The 23,177-nt window shown below is 46.6% G+C and overlaps 1 protein-coding gene across 2 annotated transcripts in view; it reads left to right on the top strand.

The window, feature by feature from the left end:
• The window catches only part of LOC129343535 (phospholemman-like), a 28,170-nt gene extending 8,066 nt beyond the window's left edge, over positions 1-20,104 (top strand). For both annotated transcript variants that reach the window (XM_054999791.1, XM_054999792.1), the window contains exons 2-8: positions 6,706-6,770; positions 11,400-11,438; positions 13,013-13,087; positions 14,144-14,180; positions 15,749-15,798; positions 16,810-16,848; positions 17,831-20,104. In XM_054999791.1, coding sequence (XP_054855766.1) covers positions 6,713-6,770; positions 11,400-11,438; positions 13,013-13,087; positions 14,144-14,180; positions 15,749-15,798; positions 16,810-16,832 — 282 coding nt within the window. In that variant the 5' untranslated portion in view covers positions 6,706-6,712 and the 3' untranslated portion in view covers positions 16,833-16,848; positions 17,831-20,104. The remainder of the gene's footprint in view (positions 1-6,705; positions 6,771-11,399; positions 11,439-13,012; positions 13,088-14,143; positions 14,181-15,748; positions 15,799-16,809; positions 16,849-17,830) is intronic.
• Positions 20,105-23,177: the final 3,073 nt, after the last annotated feature.

Genomic DNA, 23,177 nt, shown 5'->3' with positions numbered 1-23,177 from the left:
GTGTCTCTCTTCTGATATTCACAGGGACTGATAGAGCAGGGGATTTTTTAAAAAAGGGGATGGAAATGGGAGGCACTGGGGGATTGTGGGCTGAGCCCTGTGGGACAAACCATGGCTGGCTGTTTCACCATTAGTTGCCAAGGGCAGTGTCCTCCAAAACATTAATTTTGGGCCAGTCCACATTCTCCATTCATAGCCAAATACCACATTCTGTCTAAATGGAGCACGACTGATTGCATCTTTGTTGGGATTTTTACAAGTGTCATTCTCTTCAACCACGAAAGAGTTAATTTGTTTGTGTTTAGTTAGAGATAACTAGTTTGCATAAGACCAGTTAGATGCCGAGTTGCTCTTCCCGCCAGGGTAAAAGGGGAGTTGCATGCTTAATGAACAGATCTAGGATTGATTATTGGCTGACCAGGTTTATTGGGGGGGGGGGAGGGAATTGACATTCTTTGCTTTACTCTGGACGCCACTGCTCACCAGTTATTTAGACCGTTATCTCCAGGAGGTAAGGATGCAGGAACTAAGAGCCAAGCTACAAGTAACGAATTACACTTGCCTGGCAAGTGAACAGACTCACGAGTATTCCTCCCTGTTCACTTGCCATTCACTTGCTCTCCACTTGTGATCAAGTTGTGCGCAAGTGAATGGCAAGTAAACAGGGAGGAATACTCGTGAGTCTGTTCACTTGCCAGGCAAGTGTCATTCGTCACTTGTAGCTTGGCTCTAAGTTAGCTCTTCTTTTTTTTATCTCCAATGTATCCTTTATTATTTTCCCCTATATGTAGTAAACATTTATTTTAGAAGCTGAACACTCGCGTGTCTGTGATTCTTTATCTGCTGTGCAAATTTTCTACTCTGCAACAATACTTATCCAACAATCTTGCACACAGTGTCATCTGGTTTTATTAGCTGTGGGGAGGGACAAGAAAGTAGCCAGAATCTAGAAGCTGCACCCCCAACCACTGGCTCTCCAGGTGTGGCTCATCACCAAAGCCCTTGCTAAGGGTGGGGGCATGGATTGGCAGGGTGGACCATGGCAAAAGAGGCAACAGATAGGGCTCATTGTGCCTGTCTTTTTGTAGCAATCTGCCCAACGCCAACCATCGCTTCAGTTCCTTGGTTCTGGGGGGGGGGGTAAACATGGGGAGGAAGCAGGTTGTACCATTTTAGGGTTGCCAACCTCCAGGTGGGGCCTGGAGTTCTCCTGGAATGACAATTGAAAGGGCTGATTCCACGTAATGATAGGACTGGCCCAGCTTGAATGAGCTCGGGCAACCAAGCAACTTCCCCTCCAGGAATGCGCTGCCTGCTGGGGCTCGGGGTGCTGTTGCTGGGCTGCAGGAAAAGGCAGGCTTAGCTTATATCTATGGAAACAAAACAGCCGAGATTAAGGAGCAGCAAAGAATGTTCTGAATGGGAGAGGGCAGGTAGAAATCTGCCCTGACCTGGAGGGCCCAGTCTAGACTGATTTCGTCAGATCTTGGAAACTAAGAATGGTCAGCCCCAGTTAGTCCTGGGATGGGAGGCCACCAAGCCCAGGGTCACGACGCAGTTTGATGGCAAACTACCTGTGTTTGTCTCTTGCTTTGAAAACTCTCTGTGGTCATCACAAGTTGGCTGTGACTTGACAGCACTTTATAGGCAGAAATTTAGCAGGCCCTGGTAATGCACCCCCCAGGCAAATCCCATTCTCTTTCTCCTGTCAGAGGGTGGGTGAAGGGTCTAGTTTGTTTATGTATATATTTAGATGCTTACACTGTGCTTTTCTCCCCAATGGAGGAGAAAGAGACCCAAAGTGGCTTACAGCATTGTTTTCCACTCCTCCATTTTCTCCTCATAACAACAACCCTGTGAGGTAGGCTAGGCCGAGAGTGTGCGACTGGCCCAAGGTTGTCCAGTGAGGTTCCATGGCAGAAGGGGGATTTGAATCTCTCTATCGAATCATAAACCACCACTCTAACCACTACACAATGCTTCCTTTCCCCAAAACATTAGATAGGATTCCCTTGAAAGTAGCAGATGTGGTCAGCTGCCTGGGGAGGCCTAAGCTTCTCCAATAAATCCAGATGGCATTGGCATGGCATGTTATTCATTCATTCATTCATTCATTCATTCATTCATTCATTCATTCATTCATTCATTCATTCATTCATAATCCATCTTTTCCCTCTGTGGGGTCCCTAGGGTTGCCAGCTCCAAGTTGGGAAATTCCTGGAGATCTGGGGGGTGAAACCTGGAGAAAGTGGGGTTTGGGGAGGGAAAGGACCTTGGCATGGTATAATTCCATAGAGTCCACCTCCCAAAGTAGCCATTTACTCCAGGTGAACTGATCTCTGTGGCCTGGAGACCAGTTGTAATTCCGGGAGATCTCCAGCCACTACCTGGGCCCTGGGGAACCCTAGGGGTCCCCAAAATGCTTACAATGTTCTTCTTTCCTCCATTTTATTTTTACAACAACCCTGTGAGGTAGGATAGGCTGAGACTGTGTGACTGGCCCAAGGTTACCCAGCAAGCTCCCCTGGTAGAAAGGGGATTTGAACCTGGGTTTTCCAAACCCTTGTCTGACAGTCTAACCACTACACCAAACTGGTTCTCAAAACGCCAGCCATTTCCAGATCCTGGACGAATGTTGCATTTTGCCCTAAGGAATCAGCTGTCCCGAAACAAGAGTGCTCCTATCAGTAGAGCTTGGGAAACACAGATGGTCACTGTACATAGAGAAGATTCTCCTAGACTACACCCAGCTTCTATTAATTGAGGGCACACACATGTCTATCAACCCAATATCAGCTTCCCAATCAAAATGGGAGATTGGAAACGGGGATTTCCTGGGTTGGCTTTTCTTCCTTTTATTTCAAAGATGCTATGGAAGGCCCAGATCAGATGAAGGCTGCATGGCTGGGGGAGTGGGGTTTAACCCCCCACCCCTGCACAGTTCTACATGAACAAAATATCCCTCTCCCCACAGTGCTGTTTGCTCCCTTAGGAAAAATATTGCTGGTACCTGCATTTCTGTTTCACTGCTAGGCTAAATACCATTTCCAGGATCAGAGGTGGAGGTATTTTTCTTAACAGATCTAGGAGCTTCTATCCCAGATTTTGGAATGTGAGAGTGCGTGATCCTTCTTTTCAAGATGGGATTTGCAATGGGTGTGCTCCCTAGTGGTTAGACCAGAGAGGTCCAGGATACTGGCTGTGTATGAATGGCATGTTTTGTACAAAGGAGATCTCTACCTTGGTGTCCACAGCGGGAAATGTTAATTAAAGTGCAACCTTACCAGTAAACCAAGGGACACAGACAGGATTATTCCTGTCCCCTCGTTCCTGCTGGGTTGTGTTAGCAGCCAAACCTCCAAGCCAGAGGGATGTTTACTGAATGGACCTGCTTGTCCTGGTATTCTGGGATGGAAAATGAATAAGGGACGCCTGGAATTGCATACCTGGGCCTGACAAGCTTCGTGCCCTGGAATTTTAGGAGGAGAGCAGTTTCATAGCAGGCTAGAGTGGCTGCTTTTTGCTTTCTGATGTAGACAGCTGGGGGACTGATTTTGGGGTTTTGTTTGCCCTTTAAAAGTGTTCCCAGAAATATGAGGCAGCACCCCTTTCCTTTCATCTTGTGCTCATCTTTTGTGCTTATCTTGTAAATGGCAAAATGGATTATTTCCTGTCTGTAAGGGACTCAGCTTGCTGAGTGGCTACTGATGGTTCTGGATGTCATAATACTCTTTCAAGATGGGTAGCCCTGTTAGTCTGACTTCCAGTCTCTTAAAAAGCACTTTTCATTCCCTCTGCAGTCCTGTTCACATGTCACAGTAAATACACACACATTCTGTATGGGCATGCATGCCTCTGTTTGTAAGAAATGGTCGTCGTGTGTTCACTTTGCAAATGAAACCAGAGACCAATACCTGAGGAAATGTGGGTGCTGTATATGCATTACATGTAGTTTGAGAATTACTTAACGTACACACAAAGAAAAATCAAGTGTGTACTGTACTTGCATTGTACATGGGTTCACTGTCACTTGTGAACAGGGCTAGTGTTTTTGCTTTTATGACAATAACAAGAATCTGTTGTTCTTGTTGGTGATGGCAAGGAGGGAGTGAACTTGACCAAGTCTATGTAAGGGAGTCTGAGGCAGAGGTGGTGCTCAAAACATCTGGACTGGCTGCTGTCCCTAAGCTCTGAGGAGTCCAGTTGGCTCTTCGAGACTACACCAGCCGCTGTGTTCTCCATGCTAAAATACCTATTTCTGCACATGTGTCACGCATCAGAGAAAAATGCACAGCCTGAACTCTGACTCCAATTTCTGCAGTGGCAGCTGTTGACAGTGTGAGGCCAGGGTTCCTTGTAAACACAGTTGGTAAATGCCTGTGTTTTCAGATCACACTTTGACCCATATCATCAGGCTAACAACGTTGCGGGATCTTTTTCTTTGGCTTCATTGCTGGGGCAGGAGTTGGAGTGGGGGGGGGGGGAGAGGAGAAGGGATCCCTGAAATGTCCCTGAGTGAGCACCCGAGAGACAGGTTATCATCTGTAAACATTGCATAGCCATTTTCAGCCTGGCAAAAGCCGGTTGCCTTAGCAACGGGTCTTTGCCCTCCTTTCCGTCAGGGCCAGTTAGGCCATTACAGGATGTGAAATAAAAAGTCTATCAGCAGCTGTTCCAGGAGCCATTTCCTCTCGCCCCCCCTCCATTTTCCCTTCCACCTGGCTGTTCTGAACCCCCCCCCCCCATTCTCATTGCTCCTTCAGCTCTTCCAGTAGAAACCCCTTTTCTTTGCTTTTTCCACCTCACTACAGAGCTGTCAAGGTCATCCTGTATTTTGTGAAGAGAAAATCTTCAGTTTGGGGATGTTTCAATTTCGGAATGTTTCAGTTCTGGAACGGCCTCTATTGTGTTCTGTTCCCGCCTCCCCCCACCCCCCCATTCTTGATTCAAGCCGATTGACTCTTCTAGCAATAATGTTGCCAACTTTGCAGTCAGGCTACAGAGGGGAAAGACGACGCTTCCTCTCCCCCCACGTGCCCTGATACCAATAGGGTTGCCAGTCTCCAGGGGAGGCCTGGAATTAGAGCTGATCTCCGGACATCAGTTCCCCTGCAGAAAATGGTAGCTTCAGAGGGTAGACTGTATGGCATTAAGGTTGCCAGCCTCCAGGTGGTAGCTGGAGATCTCCCGGAATTACAACTGATCTCCAGGCCATAGAGGCGAGTTCCCTTGGAGAAAATGGCTGCTTTGAAGGCTGAACTCTTTGGCCTTATACCCCACTGAAGCCACTCCCCTCCCCAAACCCCATCCTTTCCAGGCTCTGCCCCCAAAATCTCCAGGAATTTCCCAACCTGGACCTGGCAACCTATATGGCATCTTCCTTCCTTCCTTCCCCAACAGAAAAGCAGCTCACGTCATTCTCCTCTCCTTCATGTTTATCCTCACAACAACCCTGTCAGGTAGGTCAGGCTGAGAGAGTGTGATTGACCCAAGATCACCCAGGAGCGGGAATTTGAACCTGTGTTTCCCAGGTCCTAGTCCAACACTCTAACCACTACACAACACTGGCTGTCACCACATTGCTGCCGAGCTCCTTCCCCTTCCCAAACTCTGCTCTCCCCAGGCTGGGTCCCAAAATCTTCAGGAATTTCCCCCTGAAGTTGGCATCCATATGTGTGTCTGAGAGTTCAGCACAGAACTCCCAGAGCGTGTACATTGACAGGACTCATAGTGAACTTAAAGGACATGATGAATTGTTAACCAGGGTTGCCAGAATGGCAGTGGTTGTGTAGTGGTTAGAGTGTCTGGCTAAGATCTGGGAGGCCCAGTTTTGAGTCCCTCCTCTGTCACGGAAGCTCACTGGGTGACCTTGGGTCAGTCATACTCTTTCAGCCTAACCAACCTCACAGGATTGTTGTGAGGAGAGGAGAACCATGGAAGCTGTTTTGGGTCCCCATTGGGGAGAAAGATGGTGTATAAATGAAGTAAATAAATAAATACCAGCACAGCTACCCACCTGAAACTATCTTGTGTGGAATCAGAGCCAAGCTACAAGTGACGCCTGACACAGGTTGGACACTTGTCAGCTTCCCTCAAGTTTTGATGGGAAATGTAGGCATCCTGGTCTTGCAGCTTACAGAAGTTTACAGAGCTGCAATCTATGGGAGGGAGAACATGTGGTCAAGAGGGGAGTGCAGGCATCGGGCTCTTGCTGGGCTCCCCCCTTCCCCTCCGCTGTGTGTGTGTGGGGGGGGGTCTGTAAACTTCAATTAAATGGAGAGCCAAGCTGTAAGACCAGGATGCCTACATTTCCCATCAAAACTTGAGGGAAGCTGACAAGTGTCCAACCTGTGTCAGGTGTCACTTGTAGCTTGGCTCTCAGTTGCTTTTTTTTCTCCCTCTGTACAAACAAAGTCAACACTCCAGAGATACCAGAAAGGCACGATCCCCCCCCCCACACTTCTGAGTCCATGGACGAGACCAATAGAACTGGTAAGATCCACTCTGGGCAAAAGCACCCCAACCTTGTGCCAAAATGTGGCCAAGGACTATCTCCAGAGAAGGCCCATCTTGATCTCCATTTGCCTGTACGTATCCAGCAGTTATTGTTGACGGATGGAGGTAAGGGAGCGGAGCTTTTCACTGGCTGCATCCTCCACATCTGTCACCAGGCGCCCAACAATCATTCCTCTTCTACCTCCTCAGGGTGAACATGAACTCGTGGCTCTTCCTGTCTCTGTGCGGCGCCGTGCTCGCCCCGACGGCTGCAGGTAAGATCAGAAAACGGAATAAGTAGGAGAAACCACTGAGCATGTCTGCCACTGTTGGGAGCTCTTCAAAAAGTGAATGTAGTAGTTGTGGTCTGTATTCTGTGCTGCTTTAAAAAACCATCATCTTACATACATTAAAGTAACTTTGCATGTGTGTGAAAAGTACGCTCAGTTTGCACCTGACTTATGGCAGCCCCAGCAAGGGGGCTTTCAAGGCAGCTGAGAAGCAGAGCTGGTTTGCCACTGCCTTCCTATGCAGAGTTTTCCTTGGTGGTCTCCTATCCAAGTACTGACCCTGCTTAGCTTCCAAGATCTGATGAGATGGGACTATACCATGGTGCCTTCCTTCCCAACTTTGCTTACTTTCCCTTAATGTATTTGGATAAGCTAAAAGAAGTCTGGGAGCTGTTCCATGATCCAGAACCTCATCCCTGATTACCATAAGGCCAGCTCTGCTCCATTTTGGTTGCTGAATTTAACAGTTTCCAAGCTCAGCTCCACTATCACAGGGACTAGAAACTTACTTTCAAACCACCACCACCCTAAACACTGACAATCTCGAGCTGCTGATTTCAGTACCAAACTCCAAATTTTAAACTGAGTGCATAATACCAGTAACAACAATGCCATTAGTAATAATACCAATAATAACAAAATAATAACAACAAAATAAAATAATAATACCAATAATGATAACAAGGAGCCCTGTGGTGAAGAGTGGTAAGCTGCAGTACTGCAGTCCAAGTTCTGCTTATGACCTGAGTTCGATCCTGGAGGATGCTGGGTTCAGGTAGCTGGCTCAAGGTTGACTCAGCCTTCCATCCTTCCGAGGTCGGTGAAATGAGTACCCAATTTCCTGGGGGTAAAGTGTAGATGACTGGGGAAGGCAGTGGCAAACCACCCTGTAAAAATTCTGCCAAGAAAACGTTGTGATGCGACGTCCCCCCATGGGTCAGTAATGACTCAGTGCTTGCACAGGGGACTACCTTTACCTTTACGAGCCCTGTGGCGCAGGGTGGTAAGCTGCAGTACTGCAGCCCAAGCTCTGCTCACAACCTGAGTTCAATCCTGACAGAAGCCAGATTCATGTAGCCGGCTCAAGGTTGACTCAGCCTTCCATCCTTCTGAGGTCAGTTTCCTGGGGGTAAGGTGTAGATGACTGGGGAAGGCAATGGCAAACCACCCCATAAAAAGTCTGCCAAGAAAATGTCATGATGTGACATCCCCCCATGGGTCAGTAATGACTCAGTGCTTGCACCGGGGACTATGTTTACCTTTAATAATAATAAAATAAAACAATACCACCATCACCACCACCACCATCACTAATAATCCTTGTTCCCATCCCAAGAACACAGGAAACTGACAGGCCATTGGACCCTCTGGGCCAGCGCTGTCTGTTCTGGGAAGCAGTAGCTACTCTGATGCACTGGTCCCACTTCCAGCCTTTCTGCCAGGATCAGACCCTTGGTCCATCAAGGTCAATATTTTCTACTCAGGCTGGCAGCAGATCTCCAGGGTCTCTGACAAAGAGTCTTTCATATCACCTCTGACGGGTCCTTTCAGCTGGAGTTCCCGGGGATTGAACCTAGAACCATTTGTATGTCAAGCAGATGCTCTACCAGTGAGCCACGGCCACTCCTTCAACTGAGGACGACAAGGATTGAACATGAGACCTTTTGTGTGCAAGATGCTGTGACAAGCCTTTCCAGCAAATGATCCCAGAAATGTTCTTCCCAGGTTGTGCTTTTGCAGCGCAACCAATGGGTCAGGCATCTTCCATTCCCCAATGGATGCATCATTGGTACATCTCAGGGCGGGAAAGGAGCACTTTCTGTTCTGCTTCAGCAATATACCTACAGTGTAACCCCAGAGTTATTCAACTCTAAGTCCATTGATTTCAGTAAGGTTAGACTGGAGTAACTGCAGAGGATTGCACTGCTAACAGTCGTTTATTGAGTTAATTAAGGCATGCAGAATGCAAAGGTAGGCAAGGGTTTCTGTTTTGTTCTGCATCGCTTGGCCAGGCAAGGAGGACTACTGGCTGGCTATCTCCACCCACTGTGTATCTTATCTCTCTTCCTTTAATGCTAACTGCCGCTCTTCTAGACAGATTAGTGCCCCACTCAAAGCAGTGAACGACGTCAGTGTTGTTATTATTTCCACAATACAGCTGGGGCTGAGAGGAGCGGCTTGCCCAAGGCCACTTGCGGAGCTCAAGGCAGTAACAGGATTCGAACCAGCAGACTGCTGACTTACAACCCAACCACTTCACCGCTATGCTGCAGCAACCTTAGTGGCCGAGAAAGTGTCAAGAGCTTTCTCCTGCTGCTCCCCATCCCTGACCATTGCATCCTGGAAGCTAACAAGGAGGACAAATATCTGTGATCCTGCCCTCCTTGGGAAATTGCAAGTGGCATCTGGCCAGCTGCTGGCAGTAGGCAGACAGAATACTACACTGGATGAAAATAGTCCTTACTCTGCGTGGCAGTTCTTTATCTTTTCTACCGACATTCATCTTGTTGCTGCCGGAAATTATGGCTATACTTTACAAGCATCTTAGGCCATTCAGGGGGCTTGTTTGGCTAAACCAGGATCCAAAAAGGACTCGTGCTACTCTGGAACAACTTTTAATATGCATAATTTGAGGCTCATCCTACACATTACAAAATCCTCCTGTTTGTCGGGGAACAACACAAGGACTTTGCATCAGATGTGCGATGGGAGGTTTGTGTTTCCCAGGTGCCTCTTTTCTATTGGCAACAATAACATATAGGGAGAAGTGGCTTTAAGCCTCCTTCTGCACACTTTCACATCCATAAACCACCTCACAAAGTTGCTGTTGGAGCTGTTGTAAAAATCACGTTACTTGCATGGCTACATGTATCATAACCAGGGCTTTTTTTCAGCTGGAACGCGGTGGAACGGAGTTCCGGCACCTCTTGAAAATGGTCACATGGCTGGTGGCCCCGCCCCCTGATCGCCAGACAGAGGGGAGTTTAGATTGACCTCCACGCTGCAACGTGGAGGGCAATCTATACTCCCCTCTGTCTGGAGATCAGGGGGTGGGGCCACTGGCCATGTGACCATTTTGGCCGAGGGCGATTTACTTATTTATTTACTTAAATTTATAGTCCGCCCTCCCCAACCAGGTGGGCTCAGGGCGGATCACAACAATTTAAACACACTACACAATTCATCAGCGGTAGCCATTTAAACTTTGAAAAACTCCCTCCTTGTTCCAGCTGACCCAAAGTGATGTCATTGTGCAGTCCTGGGAGTGTGCACGCACTTTGTGTGCACTCATGTGGTACCAGGGGCACCACCTCCCACCAGGAGTTGTCTTCTGTGCTGGCAACCCACTGAGTTCCACTACCTCTTTTCCAGGGCTTTTTTGGGGGGAAAAGAGGTGGTGGAACTCAGTGGGTTGCCCTTGGAGAAAATGGTCCCATGGCTGGTGGCCCCGCCCCCTGATCTCCAGACAGAGGGGAGTTTAGATTGTGGTGGCGTGGAGGGCAATCTCAACTCCCCTCTGTCTGGAGATCAGGGGGCGGGGCCACCAGCCATGGGACCATTTTCAAGAGGTTCCGGAACTCCATTCCACCGCGTTCCTGCTGAAAGAAAGCCCTGCTCTTTTCCCAGGAAGAATCCCTGATCATAACGGAGCCTATAGTGGCTGCACGGGGCAGTTTGAAGATGCAAAAACAGCATGGATAATTCCCCTGTAAGTTAAATGGCCATTCTGCCCTGATTCACCTTTACAGGTTGCATTCAGAACCTGTTCAGCTCTGTGATGCTCGGACATGGGGAGATATTTTCATGTATAAAACAAAACTTATTAGAAGTGGGATAAGACCTGAACAAGCATTACTAGGAAAACAGACGCCTATTTGATCTCAAGAAGAGTAAAGTAGTTGGCTGAACATCATAAAAAAAAACATTGTTTCAACATCCCCTGATCAGAGCTGTCTCCCTCGGCCAAACTCTTGCTGGCTACCAGTTTTAGGTTCCACAGGAGAAAAAGTTGTTAAAAATTGCCTCAAAGCAAGCATGCGTGGAAACAAATTAATCTGGGCTGAAGGATGCACTAGAGAAAGGTTTTGTGAATATAGGGGAAGCTGCCTTATGCCGAGTCAGACCCTCAGTCTGTTTTTCTCAAGATTGTCTCCTTTGATTTGCAGCTGCTCTCATTTACATGAACACATACATGGAACTGCCTTATACTGATTCTAGACCGTTTATCAATTTCAGTGTTTCTTGCTCAGGCTGGCAGCAGCTCTTTGGGGTCTCAGACAGAGATATTTCGCATCCCTTACCACCGGATCCTTTTAGTTGGAAACACTGGAGACTGAACCTGGGAGCTCATGCACGGACAGCAGATCCTCTATCCCTAAATAAATCTCTCTATTCCTCTCTAGAAATATCAATCCAGGATTGGTGGCCAGGTTTCTTTTTGTCCAGCTTTCTGTCCAGAGAGAAGCTGATGTACAACCTCTTTCTCAAACTCCAGATTTATCAGAATGGGAGCTGCATCGTTAAGCGCATTGGTTTCATTTTAATATATGAGCTAGGGGTTGGATTCAGGATAACGCATCTCAGAAATCGCCTCTCTGTGTGCATCTGTTTCAGAACCAGACACCGAACCAACGCACGACCCCTTCAATTATGGTGAGTTAGTCAAGTTTCTTTGTCACATGTTGTCGGTTATCACAAACGGTCGCCTTAACATAGACACGTACGTGGAATTTGCAAGATCTTTGCCGGTTCTTGATGGATGTGTTGGTCTAAACAAAAAATAAAAGTCCGGTACATGAATACAAGGGGGCAAATATCACCCCATGGGGGTGCTTCATGTTGGGGAAATGGTGCAGGGAGGTGGTGGTGGAGGCCTGACCTGAATCAAGCCACCGCACGCCTGGGAATTTGAGTTCATGGTGGGGAACTCGCAATGCATGTCTGGTTGAACTCAGATCTCGTGACCTGAAGGCTTTGTAACATACAGTTGGGCTCTTGAAGACCTTGAGTACTTTGTGTGGTTGTTGTAAGGATAAAATGGAGATCTAATTTCGCCACCATAAATTTCTTAGAAGATGAATAAAATTGTTAACACACACAAAAAAAGGAAATCAAATGATTCCTTTGGTTGGTGGGTATAGCAAACCACTGGAAAGCTCTCTAGTCCGTCCTCATCGTAATGCGAGGGAGTTGCTCCAGAGCTTTCCCACCTGAGAGCCAAGCTACAAGTGACGTCTTACACGGGTTGGACATTTGTCAGCTTCCCTCAAGTTTTGATGGGAAATGTAGGCATCCTGGTCTTGCAGCTGTAATGGAGAGCCAAGCTGTAAAACCAGGACGCCTACATTTCCCATCAGAACTTGAGGGAAGTTGACAAGTGTCCAACCTGTGTAAGGCATCACTTGTAGCTTGGCTCTTAGTTCCACTTGCACCAGACTCTCTGATGGTAAAAAGATGTGCACTCTTGGCTATTTTCCTCCTGATTTTAAAGGCCTATAGGGAAAACCTTACCATAAGCCATCTGTGACTTGAGGGCAGGATTTAATTTTTTCAAGGAAAACAGATCTTCAGACAGTGTTTTGGTCCAAGTGTGGTGTAGTGGCAAGAGTGTTGGACTAAGAGCTAAAGTACAAGAGATGAATTACACAAGGATGCTCATGTGAAGGGAGTCACAATGCTAGGTGGGAAGCTGAGTTTTAAAAGTGATCGGCTCTGTCAATTTCCCCTCTCTACAGAGCCAGGGAAGATTGCTCCTCAGAGGGTTTGTTAATTTCCTCTTTGCCTCCTAGAAGGGGAGGTGAAACTGACAGAGCCTTCAGGAGGAGAAGAGGAAATTAACAAACCCTCTGGCTCTGCAGAGAGGGGAAATTGACAAAGACTTCTGATCTGTCTTTTAAAACTCAGCTTCCTGGCTAACATTGTGACTCCCTTCACCTGCACGTCCTCGCGTAATTTCTCTCTTGTAGTTTAGCTCTAAAATCTGGAAACCCCAGGTTCAAATCTCCACTCTGCCACAGAAGCTCTCGGGGTAATATTTGGCCAGTCACACACTCTCAGCCTAACCTACCTCACAGGGTTGTTATGGTGATAAAATAGAGGCGAGAAAAACAATGCAAGCTGCTTTGGGTCCCAATAGCGGAGAAATGTGGAGTATGAATGAAGTCAGTAAATAAATTAGAGTTGAGCTCCCAGCCTTAACCTGCTGCTGATTTCTTTTCCCTCCCCAGATTATCGCTCCCTGAGAATTGGAGGGCTGGTTTTTGCCGTCGTCTTGTTCCTGCTCGGCATTCTTATTGTGCTCAGTAAGTCAATTTGCTCCATCTTCCATCCTCCCCAGCCTGTGCGTGCTTTTCATTCATGGATTGATGACTTCTTTCCAATCACAAAGATTCTCAAGCAGCAATTCTAACAAAATCGCATTATGAAAAAAACAGGCAAACTTTAACAAAAATAGGAGAAAGAGTCGTCAGAATTCTTTGGCAACCCCCAAATCTAGAACAGAGAGAAAATACAATGAGTTCGTTTATTGCTGATTGGAAACCCGTTGGAGACTTTTTGCATGAAATAGATAATGGTTTGATAATTAGTGGATTTGACGAATAGGGAATTTGGTCAATAGGAAAAAAGAGAGCTTTTCTATGTAAACACAGAGTAAGAGAAAATGTTGTAATGATACTTATATTTGTTGCAAAGAAAACAGGAAGCCTTTTAGTTTGTTTAGTTCCTCCTCCCCCTTTTTCTTAGTTTTGTTTTATGTCTGGTTGCTAGTTGTTATTTTTGTTTTATAAAAACCTTAATTTTTTTACAAAATTAATTTTTAAAAAAAAAGATAAATTTAAAAAAGGAAAAAAGAAAAGAAAAATAGAACAGAGAGAGGAGGGACCTTAGCTCCATGGTAGAGGCTCTCAGCTTGCAGATGGTCTCAGGTTCAATCCCCGGCATCTCCAGTTTTCAAAGGATCAGGTAGTAAGTGATTGGCGAATCCTCGACTGGAGACCACGGAGAGCTGCTGCCAGTCTGCACAGATGATACTGGCCTAGTGGCCTTGATGGACAAAGGATATGACTCAATATTAAAAAAAAAACTTTCTCTGTTCAAATCAGTGTATGCAGATGAATCCCATTTAAGAGAACCAAAGTCCTAATTCTGGCAAATAGGGGTTTGGAGGAGTGACAGGCAAGGGAACCTGCCAATGGGACAGGGGATGCCCAGCTCTGACTGAGGGTCTGGCAAGCCTACCTGGCCCTTGGAAACAGCGGCGATAGAGCTGGCCTCCAGAGTGCTGGTTCTTGACCTGCGTGTCCCTGTTCAGGTTGTCTTTGGCTGCTAATTGTGATGGGAATCTCTTCTTTTCCAAGGTCGACGCTGCCGTTGCAAATTCAATCAGCAGCAAAGGTAAAAAAAAAATCTCTTGGAATGCTTAACTAGATGAAGGCAGGTCGGGAGCTGTGGCTTATGGTGGCTGGCTTAGCAAAGTGAGGGGGAAAATAGGATAACAAGAAATATTTTTAAAGTCTCATCCTCATTTCTTGATGATTTCAGAAATGATGGAAATTGGAGAGCCAGGTTAGGATAGTGGCTAGAGTGGTAGATTAGGATCTAGGTTCGAATCCCCCCTCTTCCATGGAAGCTTTCTGGGTGCCCTTGAGCCAGTCACACACTCTCAGCCTAACCTACCTGACAGGGTTGTTGTGAAAATAAAATGAGAGGAGAACAAAGTAAGGTACTTTGGATCCCCATTGAGAGAAGGGGGAGTATAAATGAAACAAATGAACGAACAAACACAGAGACCTCATGTACAGAAAGTGGAGACAAAATTAAAGGAGTCCCAGGGACTAACAAAATTTATTTCAGCACTACGCTTTCACTAATCAGAGCTCACTTCACAGGTTGATACTTTCATATTCACAGCAAAATGGCTGGGGGAGAGGAGAAGAGATTTAGAGAGGCCAGGGCTGGTTCGTCCATTAGGCAAACCTAGGCAATTGTCTAGGGTGCCAGACCTGGGTTGAGGGTGCCAAAAGAGTTAAAGGGCCACAGGCGTCTCAGAAGTCCAGCATGCAGGGCACAAGGGGGCTCCAAACCAGAAATAAGTTCCCACTGTGTTTGATGGGATTTAGTCCCAGATAATTATGCTTAGGATTGGAGTCTTTGCAATGATCCCGTTCATGTAGGCATATGTATGTGGAATTGGATACCAACTTCCAGGTAGAACCTGGAGCGCTTCTGGAATTACAACTGATTTCCACACTATAGAGATCAGTTCCCCTGGAGAAAATGGATGCTTTGGAGGGTGGATTCTATAACATTATACAACTATATAACATTATACAACATTATATAACATTATACAACATACCCTGCTGAGGTCCCTCCCCTCCCCAAATTCAGTATTTCCCATGCTCCACCCACAAATCTCCAGGAATTTCCCAACCCAGAGCTGGCAACCCTAGTTGCTTCACTCCGAGTTTGCTGTTGTGTTGAATGGTCTTGGGTGCGGTAAAAAAGAATGGATCAATGCATATTTATTTACACTCTGCTTTTCTCCCCAGTGGGGACCCAAGGCAGTGTATAACATTGTTGGCCTCTCTTCCACATCACAACCCTGTGAGGGAGGCTAAGTTGAGAGAGAGAGAGAGAGAGAGAGAGAGAGAGAGAGAGAGAGAGAGAGAGAGAGAGAGAGAGTTACAACTCCTATAGGGTTATCTCTAGACTATAAGGTTCTCAATTGGGCATCAATGTTTGTGCGCTGATCTCTCAGCAGGTGGCGCTGTTGTTTTACAATTTTTTTAATTTTTTTTTTTGGCATGCACCAGGATAAAGGCATAAACAACCCTTGTAGGGGGCCACATAGAAGGCAGTTGCCTAGACAAGATCTTTGTGCTCAGCTTGGCCCTATGAGAGATGTGAGTGGAGCTGGATGTGTGCAAAGACCAGGCATGATAGCTTTGTTCTTTTCCCAGAACCGGGGAACCTGACGAAGAGGAGGGTACCTTGCGCAACTCAATCCGACGTAAGACCTAGTAGACTCGATTCTTCCTTCTCCCTGTTTCCCTGTTGGATCCCTCTTGTCTTCAAAACTTGAGGACTAGAAACCCTGTCCCCAAAACAGCAGCAATGCCCACTTCTGCACTAGTTCTGCAGAGTGGGTTGTTTGAGGGAGCCTCAAAATAAGCACAGATCTAGCGACACGTCTCTTAAAACACCAGCTGTTTGGCAAGAGACAATTCCCCCCCACCCCAGGCCCACCCTAGGAATGACCTCAAATCACGAAGAGAATCTGATTCAAGAAACAACTTTCCTGCTCAGACAATGGGTTGGTGTAACAGTCTTCTCAAAAAGAGAGATGCCCCTGGGATGGTACAAACCCCCATCGCAAAACCGATCAACGCTCTGTCCTGAAGGGACAGTCCCGGGGCATCTGTTGCAGAATTTGACTCTGAAAAAAGATATACAGGGGTGTTTTGATCTGGCCCAGAGAAGATCTTGGAGGTGGCCAGGGGTCATTTCATAGAAAAAGAGCTGGAGGAACTCATTAACATAACTCATTAGCATATGCCATGCCCCTTGACAACACCAGAAGTGTGTCACTAGCACAACTGATTTGCATATGCCACACCCCCTGACATCACCTATTATGGCTGTTTTGGATCCAGTCCTGGCCATTCAGGGCTGAAATTGGGCCCAAAATGGCAAAAAGGGGCTGAAAATGGCCAAAAAGGGGACCAAAATGGTCAGGATTGGGCCACTGCTGAGCAGGAGAGTGATCCACCACCCATCAGAGGCCTGATCCGGGCTGTTTCGGCTCCAATCCAGGCTGATTTATGGGCCCAAAATGGCTGAGAGTCAGGTGAGCGGGGCCACCTGTCATGTGACCTCTTTGGGGACCTGCCGGAACTGCGTTCCTGCGCATTCCCCCTCGAAATGAGCCTTGGAGGGGACAAACTGTCCCAGCTTGGGTTGGATAGAAACCAACCATTCCATAGGGATAGCTCACTCAGGCATCTTTCTGCTTCCTCTTTAGGCTTATCCACCAGGATGAGATAGAAGAAGATCAGAACCGGTGAGCTGCTTATTTATTAAAATATTTGTATCCAACCTTTTTTTCCATAAGGGGATTCAATGTAGTTATTGAGACAACCAAGAAATTTTGACAGAGCCCCCGCAGCATTTAAGAACATTGCAAATAAATAATATTTCTGGATCAAAGTCTGAAAAATTGTTAAATGTACCTGCCGTAGAAAGGTATGGTTGCTTCCCTGTGGAGGTTTTGTTCCAGTTTGATATTTGGACTGAAGCAAGGTAGGTTTTTTTTAAGCATACACATGACTTCATTCCGTAATTGTCTACTTTCTGGGTTTTCCCCTGCTTTGTTTCGATCTTTTCCAAACCTAGTTTTTGGGGAAAGATCACAGTCAAATCACTGCTGTTCACTGTGTGGATGGGGTGTGCATTTTTGCTTGTTCTGGCCGCATCTCCATCATTTCCCTTGCCCATGCCATTCCCCCCCCCCCACCAACTCCCATTCTTCTAGGCATGCCACTGGAGGTTATTTTGGAGCTTTAAAAAATGGAAATTGGAGGCAATTGACATATTGCATTCACATTCAGGTTCATGCTCCTTAAAAAAATTGTATCTAACCTCCCCGCCCCCAAATGTTGAGATCTCTGTTATCACACAAAGATGTTAAAACACAGGTCTTGCACCTCAGTGAGAATATGGCCATGACTGCAAAAAACACTTCAAAACCAATAAGGAGGACATCTCACAGTGAAGGGTGGTAGAGAAAGGCAGGCTAGTTGGGGATCATGTGAGTCCTTTTAGATAATTTCAGGTGGGCAGCCGTGTTGGTCTGTAGAAGAGCAAGATTTGGGTCCAGTAGCACCTTAAAGACCAACTAGATATCCAGGGTATGAGCTTTGGAGAGTCAGAGCTCCCTTTGCAGTCCCATTGTGCACTGAGACTTCTGGCTTTTCTGTTTCGAAGTTTATATTTGACTTGTTCCCACAGACTGGACTGACTTTCTTTTATCCCCCTCCTTCTAGGCTGCTCCCGAGATGCTGTCGTCCACCAGATCCACACATCGTTTCCCTTCCTGCTCCACATGGTCCTCTCTCTAGATCCTCCCTCAGTGAAAGACCCAGCCAACCAGGAAAAGCCAGGCCCGAGGCCTTCCTGGCCCTGCTGAGCCCCAGCCTCTCATTCAGTTTTCCGCTTGGCCCCTGCTACTCGCCAGTGTAGAGACATGGTTGATCTCGAAGCTTAACATTAGTGCTAGGCAATGGGGGATGCGGAGTCTGCAGACATCTCAAGCACCTCTTCTCTAAATTATAACCGACAGCCTTCCCAAGAAAACAGAGATGCAGTCAAGGAATAGGGCGTGATAGCTTGGCTATGAAAATAGGAGGGGGGAAGTCAGAGACCTGTGCCCCACCGGGGTATACTTCTTCTCCTTGAGGGAGGAATGAGTTATACCTGTCAATGATTGGCACACGACAACCCACATTGTGTCGTGTGAGAAGCCTTTTATCCCAGTCCTGGACCAATGGTGGCCAGCCTCCAGACTCATCTGGGAGGGCAGGAACGTCCTGCCAAGTCAACTCTGCCATCCCCTTGGAGAAAAACCTGCACCTTTGTTTCTTTACCCATAGGAGTAAATGAATGAACAAGCAATGGTTGGGGTTTGCAGCTAGGCTAGGCAGCCAATTGGGAGCAAGTCATTGGAGTTCTTGCTTGGAGGCTGTCTCTGACCCAGAGTTACCAACTGAGGCTGTGGGGAACTGCTTCCCACCTTCTGCTTCTCCAGATGGCCCACTGGGTTAAATGAGTGGCCTCACCCCTGAGGTAATGGGGAAAGATTCATTTTAAAAAAGGAACCTTTCCAAATAATAAAAATTAAGTGACATCTTAGAGAGTGGCAGAGTTATCAGTTGAGCTTCCAGATCTCCATTTTGCCCTTTCCTCCCCCCTGCCCTGTGCAGTGTGCTCAATTGCTAGTTGTCAGAATGCTGCTAAAATCTTCCTTGGATACTCATCTAGCAATGCTGGCTAGTCTGCTTGGATTCAAAGCTCTCTTTTGAATGCAGGAATCTGGTCCAACAGAGGAGGCACCAGACAGGAAGGTGAGAGACAGATTTCCCCTCCAGTGTGGTTTGTGTGCGGCACAACAGGGACAGAGGTGGCCATGGGATGCGTGCTCATTTGGGCATAAGCTTTTGTGGCACGTCATGGGAAGGGGTGAAATAAAATAAGGGGAATGGCGCCTGTTTTATATCACCTTTGTTCTCCTGAAAAGCTATTTTCTCTATTCAGCGTTAGCTCTTCAATGTCTGGATCGGTAATACTCAGCAGCTGAGAAGCCACGTGTGGCTCTTCTGAGCACCATTCTCCAATGTGGCACCTGCTCCATGTTTCAGGGAAGCGGGCAAGACCCTTGCCTGGCGGTGCTTGTGGTTGGCATTAGTTCCCACCTTGATACAGCCGCGGCCAGAGAAAGGGTAACCCGTGAGCCTCCACAAGGTGCAGGCCTCACACCAGGGATGGAAGTAAACGTGGCCCTTTTTGTTGATGCTAAATGCAAATATGGTGTGCATTTTTGCACGTTCTGACCACGTCAGCATCATTTTCCTTGCCCCTGCCGTGCCCCTCCCCAACTCCCATTCTTCATGCCGCAGGAGGTTATTTTGGAGCTTTAAAAGTGGAAATTGACATAGCCCTATAAAACGGACAATTGGCACTGTCAGTTTGAAAGGTACTTAAGACATTCGTAGGACCGGAGCAGCATTCTGCAGTACTGAGAGAGTCCATAGGGTAAAACAAAGGCAGGTTTTTCCTTGACTTCTGCAGCCGCTTGGATTGGGTGATACCCTAATAACAAATACAATCTCCTAAAAAACTTTGCTCCAGGCATTTTCTCTAATGCATCTGCTGTGTTTAGAAGTGAATAGCTATCTTGAACAGTTTGTTTGGTCTTCTGTAGACAATGCAGGTCCTCAAATCTCTCTTGGGTTTCTTTACAGTGACAATTGGGTCTCTAGATTTAAGTACAACAGCTCTCTCTTGCACACAGAGCCATTTGTTTTCTCTCCAGCAGAGGGCGATAACAACATGCACTGGCTAGATTATATTTTCTCACGGTGGGGTAACAGATTTAGATGTTCCTGCTGGCCGAAAGGCAGCGCTCGCTCGCTTTTTAGAGCAGCTCCATGCTGGAAAACTCCCCATCTGGCCTCAGCTTTGCTGACTGCTTTGTGTGTTTCTTCTGAACCCCATCAGCCTAGCAAGTGCCTTTTATGACAATAAAATGCTAATTTCTCCAATGTTACGGGCTGGCTGTGGCTGTGAACATGGGTGTGTGAGCAGAGATGAATGAGGTGGGCATATTGAGTTATGCTGTCATTTCTCAGTGTCACGGACTGCCCTTCTTTGGGGGTGCAGCAGATAGGATTAAGGGCCAAGTCAAAACTGAGGTCCGATTCCCTGAGTGTACCGGTAGGCCTCACCATTAGAAGGGGATATGCTCTTTGTAGAGCCTGTACTCCCAAAAGAAAACAATTTGGGTTTGAAGCAAAATGTCTTTCTAAATTTTATTAAAATAGAATGGATCAAGAGTCCACTAGCACCTATAAGACTAACAAAATTTGCGATACGGTATGAGCTTTGTGGTATAAACTTACCACAAATTTTGTTAGTCTTATAATCAAAAAGAGTCCAGTAGCACCTTTAAGACTAACCAATTTTATTGTAGCATAAGCTTTCGAGAATCAAGTTCTCTTCGTCAGATGCCTGATACAGAGATCAGGCATCAGACGAAGAGAACTTGATTCTCGAAAGCTTATGCTACAATAAAATTGGTTAGTCTTAAAGGTGCTACTGGACTCTTTTTGATTTTGCTACCACAGACTAACACGGCTAACTCCTCTGCATCTATGTTAGTCTTATAGGTGCTAGTGGACTCTTGCTCTTTTCTACTGCTACAGACAGACGAACACGCTACTCATCTTGATCTATTATAATAGAATGACAGCATAAAATTGACAAAGATGGTTTCAGGCGTTCAAGCTAAGGCTTCCAACTGCCAAGTGGGGCCTGAGATTTCCCAGAATGACAACTGATCTCCAGAGATCAGTCAGTTCCCCTAGATGAAATGACAACTTGGTGGACTCTATGGTATCATATCCATGCTGCACTCTCCCCTCACCCTCCAAAATTTCCAGAGCTGGTAATCGTTCAAGCAGGTTGCCTTCCCCCCCCCCCCCCGCCCCCCGCACTGCCATCCATCCTTCTGTGATGAAAATCATACGTCCTTCTTTTCAAGAAGGCAGAAATGCAATGTGGCCTCTCTGCCATTCATTCAGTCCCATCAAGGAATGAAAAATCAGCCACCAGGACAGGCAATCAGGCCTTGACTTTCACTTGTTATTCTGTTCACTGAAGTTGAGAGCCCTGCGTGTTTTCAGAAGGGACTGCAGACATCCTGGCTTCCTCGCAATCAAAACTCTGGAACGCTTCAAAAAATCAGCTCTCTGGCTGACATCTTTCTGTCTCATCAATGCAAACTCTCCTCTCCCTGGAGAGTTTGATCTTGGGAAAATGGTCTGAGGGGAAGATCCTTTTCCACATGCAGCAGGATCTTGATGCCAATTGGGTAGGAACTGACAACAACCCACAACTTGCCTGTAATAGTATTTTATCTGACACAGGGTGGCAACCCAAGCCCAAACTATATGTTCTGTAACTCGTGAAGAATAAGCCGGTTGTTGTATCTTTCCCAACCTCCTTGAACAAAGATCAAGGCTGCATTTCGAACTTGAAAATGTAAAAATAGTGTCCTCTCCTGAATGTAGCATGATGCAAACTTTTTCCTGCCAACATCTCATTCTCCAAGGCAGATATTGCATGGCAATGGGTTTTGCGCCCCTCCCCTTGGGGGGGAAAAACGGGTGATCAAACACTTCGGCACTGTGTTCCCAACACATGTCCCAAAAAGTCACTTTCAAGCCTGTCAGTTGCCAGTTGAGACATTGTGCAGAGGATGTCAAACAACCAGGTCAAAAGATAGATCTCCCTTCGCTCTGCCAAGAAGCTCTCAACCCTTGTAGGCAACATGTGTCAATGCTACTCTGTGACCTCTCACCTGAAGTTAAAGTGTAGCCACTTGTGGATCTTGGCCGACAGATTAAGACCAGTGATCTTGCTGCAATTCACAGGGCCAGCATGCATGATTGGGGATTGCGGGGAGTGTGTGTGTGCGTGAGAGAGCAGGGCTTTTTTCTGGGAAAAGAGGTGGTGGAACTCAGGACTGCACAATGACGTCACTTTGTGTCAGCTGGAACAAAGGGGGAGTTTTTTAAAGTTTTAAAGCTCTAGCGGCGCAGAGGACAATCTAAACTGCCCTCTGTCTGGAGATCAGGGGGGTGGGGCCTCTGGCCATGTGACCATTTTCAAGAGGTGCTGGAACTCAGTTCCACCGCATTCCTGCTGAAAAAAGCCCTGTGTGTATGTGTGTGTGTGTATGTGTGTGTGTGTGTGTGTGTGTGAGAGAGAGAGCCTCTTTTAGAAGCAGGAGCGCTACTCTCCAAACTTTGGGACACTTCAGACTGCAAAACAGAGCGAGGCGTTGTGGTTGGGGAAATGCATTAGAGAAAGGAATCCTGGCGCAGCCTTAGGTGTGTGTTTATGTGTGTGCATATCTGATAGGTTTTCTGGCCCGCCTCCTGTACCCACAAGCAGAAAGTGAAGATGGATGGCGTGCCCAGCCAGAAATCTCTGCAGACAAGAGACGGTTTAATAAAATGATTCAACTGGAGCTTTACACAGGGTCCAGGAATGTGGCTGGGGTGAAATGTATGAAGTTTTAATCTTCTGCCTTGGGGGGGGCATTAGGGGTTCATCTAGCCTGATACTAACTGGGGCTGATGACGTTTTGTGAATGTTGATTTTTTAAAAAAATCTTGAAATGCACACATCCGACAGGAAGATATTTACCAAAGTGCAAATGATTCAGAAATTAAAACTGGGTTTCACACCAAAGGGCTTAGCCCTTGTAGGGAAATTCAGGGACTACACAGTTCCCTGAATCTTTTTTTTAAAAAAAATACTCTTGGTAGAAGACTCCTCGACTTTGAATTGTATGTTGAGTCCAAAATTTGGATGAACAATGGGAAACATGGGAACAGCATTCCTGAGGTCTGTTTATGGCCGTAGAGAAAAATGTGTCTCAGTAGGGAACCAAATATGATTTTTTTAAAAAGAAATTGAAATATTTGATTTAAGGTATATTGGAAGAATTAAGTGGGGTGCTAAATAACCAGGCTGTGAAGGAAATGGCAGGCAAAGATTTTTATGGGCTTCTTAAGAGATGCTTCAGCCCTGACCTGGATAGCCCAGGTG

This window comes from Eublepharis macularius, chromosome 15 (genome assembly GCF_028583425.1).
Source record: "Eublepharis macularius isolate TG4126 chromosome 15, MPM_Emac_v1.0, whole genome shotgun sequence".
Lineage (NCBI taxonomy): Eukaryota > Metazoa > Chordata > Lepidosauria > Squamata > Eublepharidae > Eublepharis > Eublepharis macularius.
This window is presented reverse-complemented; position numbering and strand designations above follow the sequence as displayed.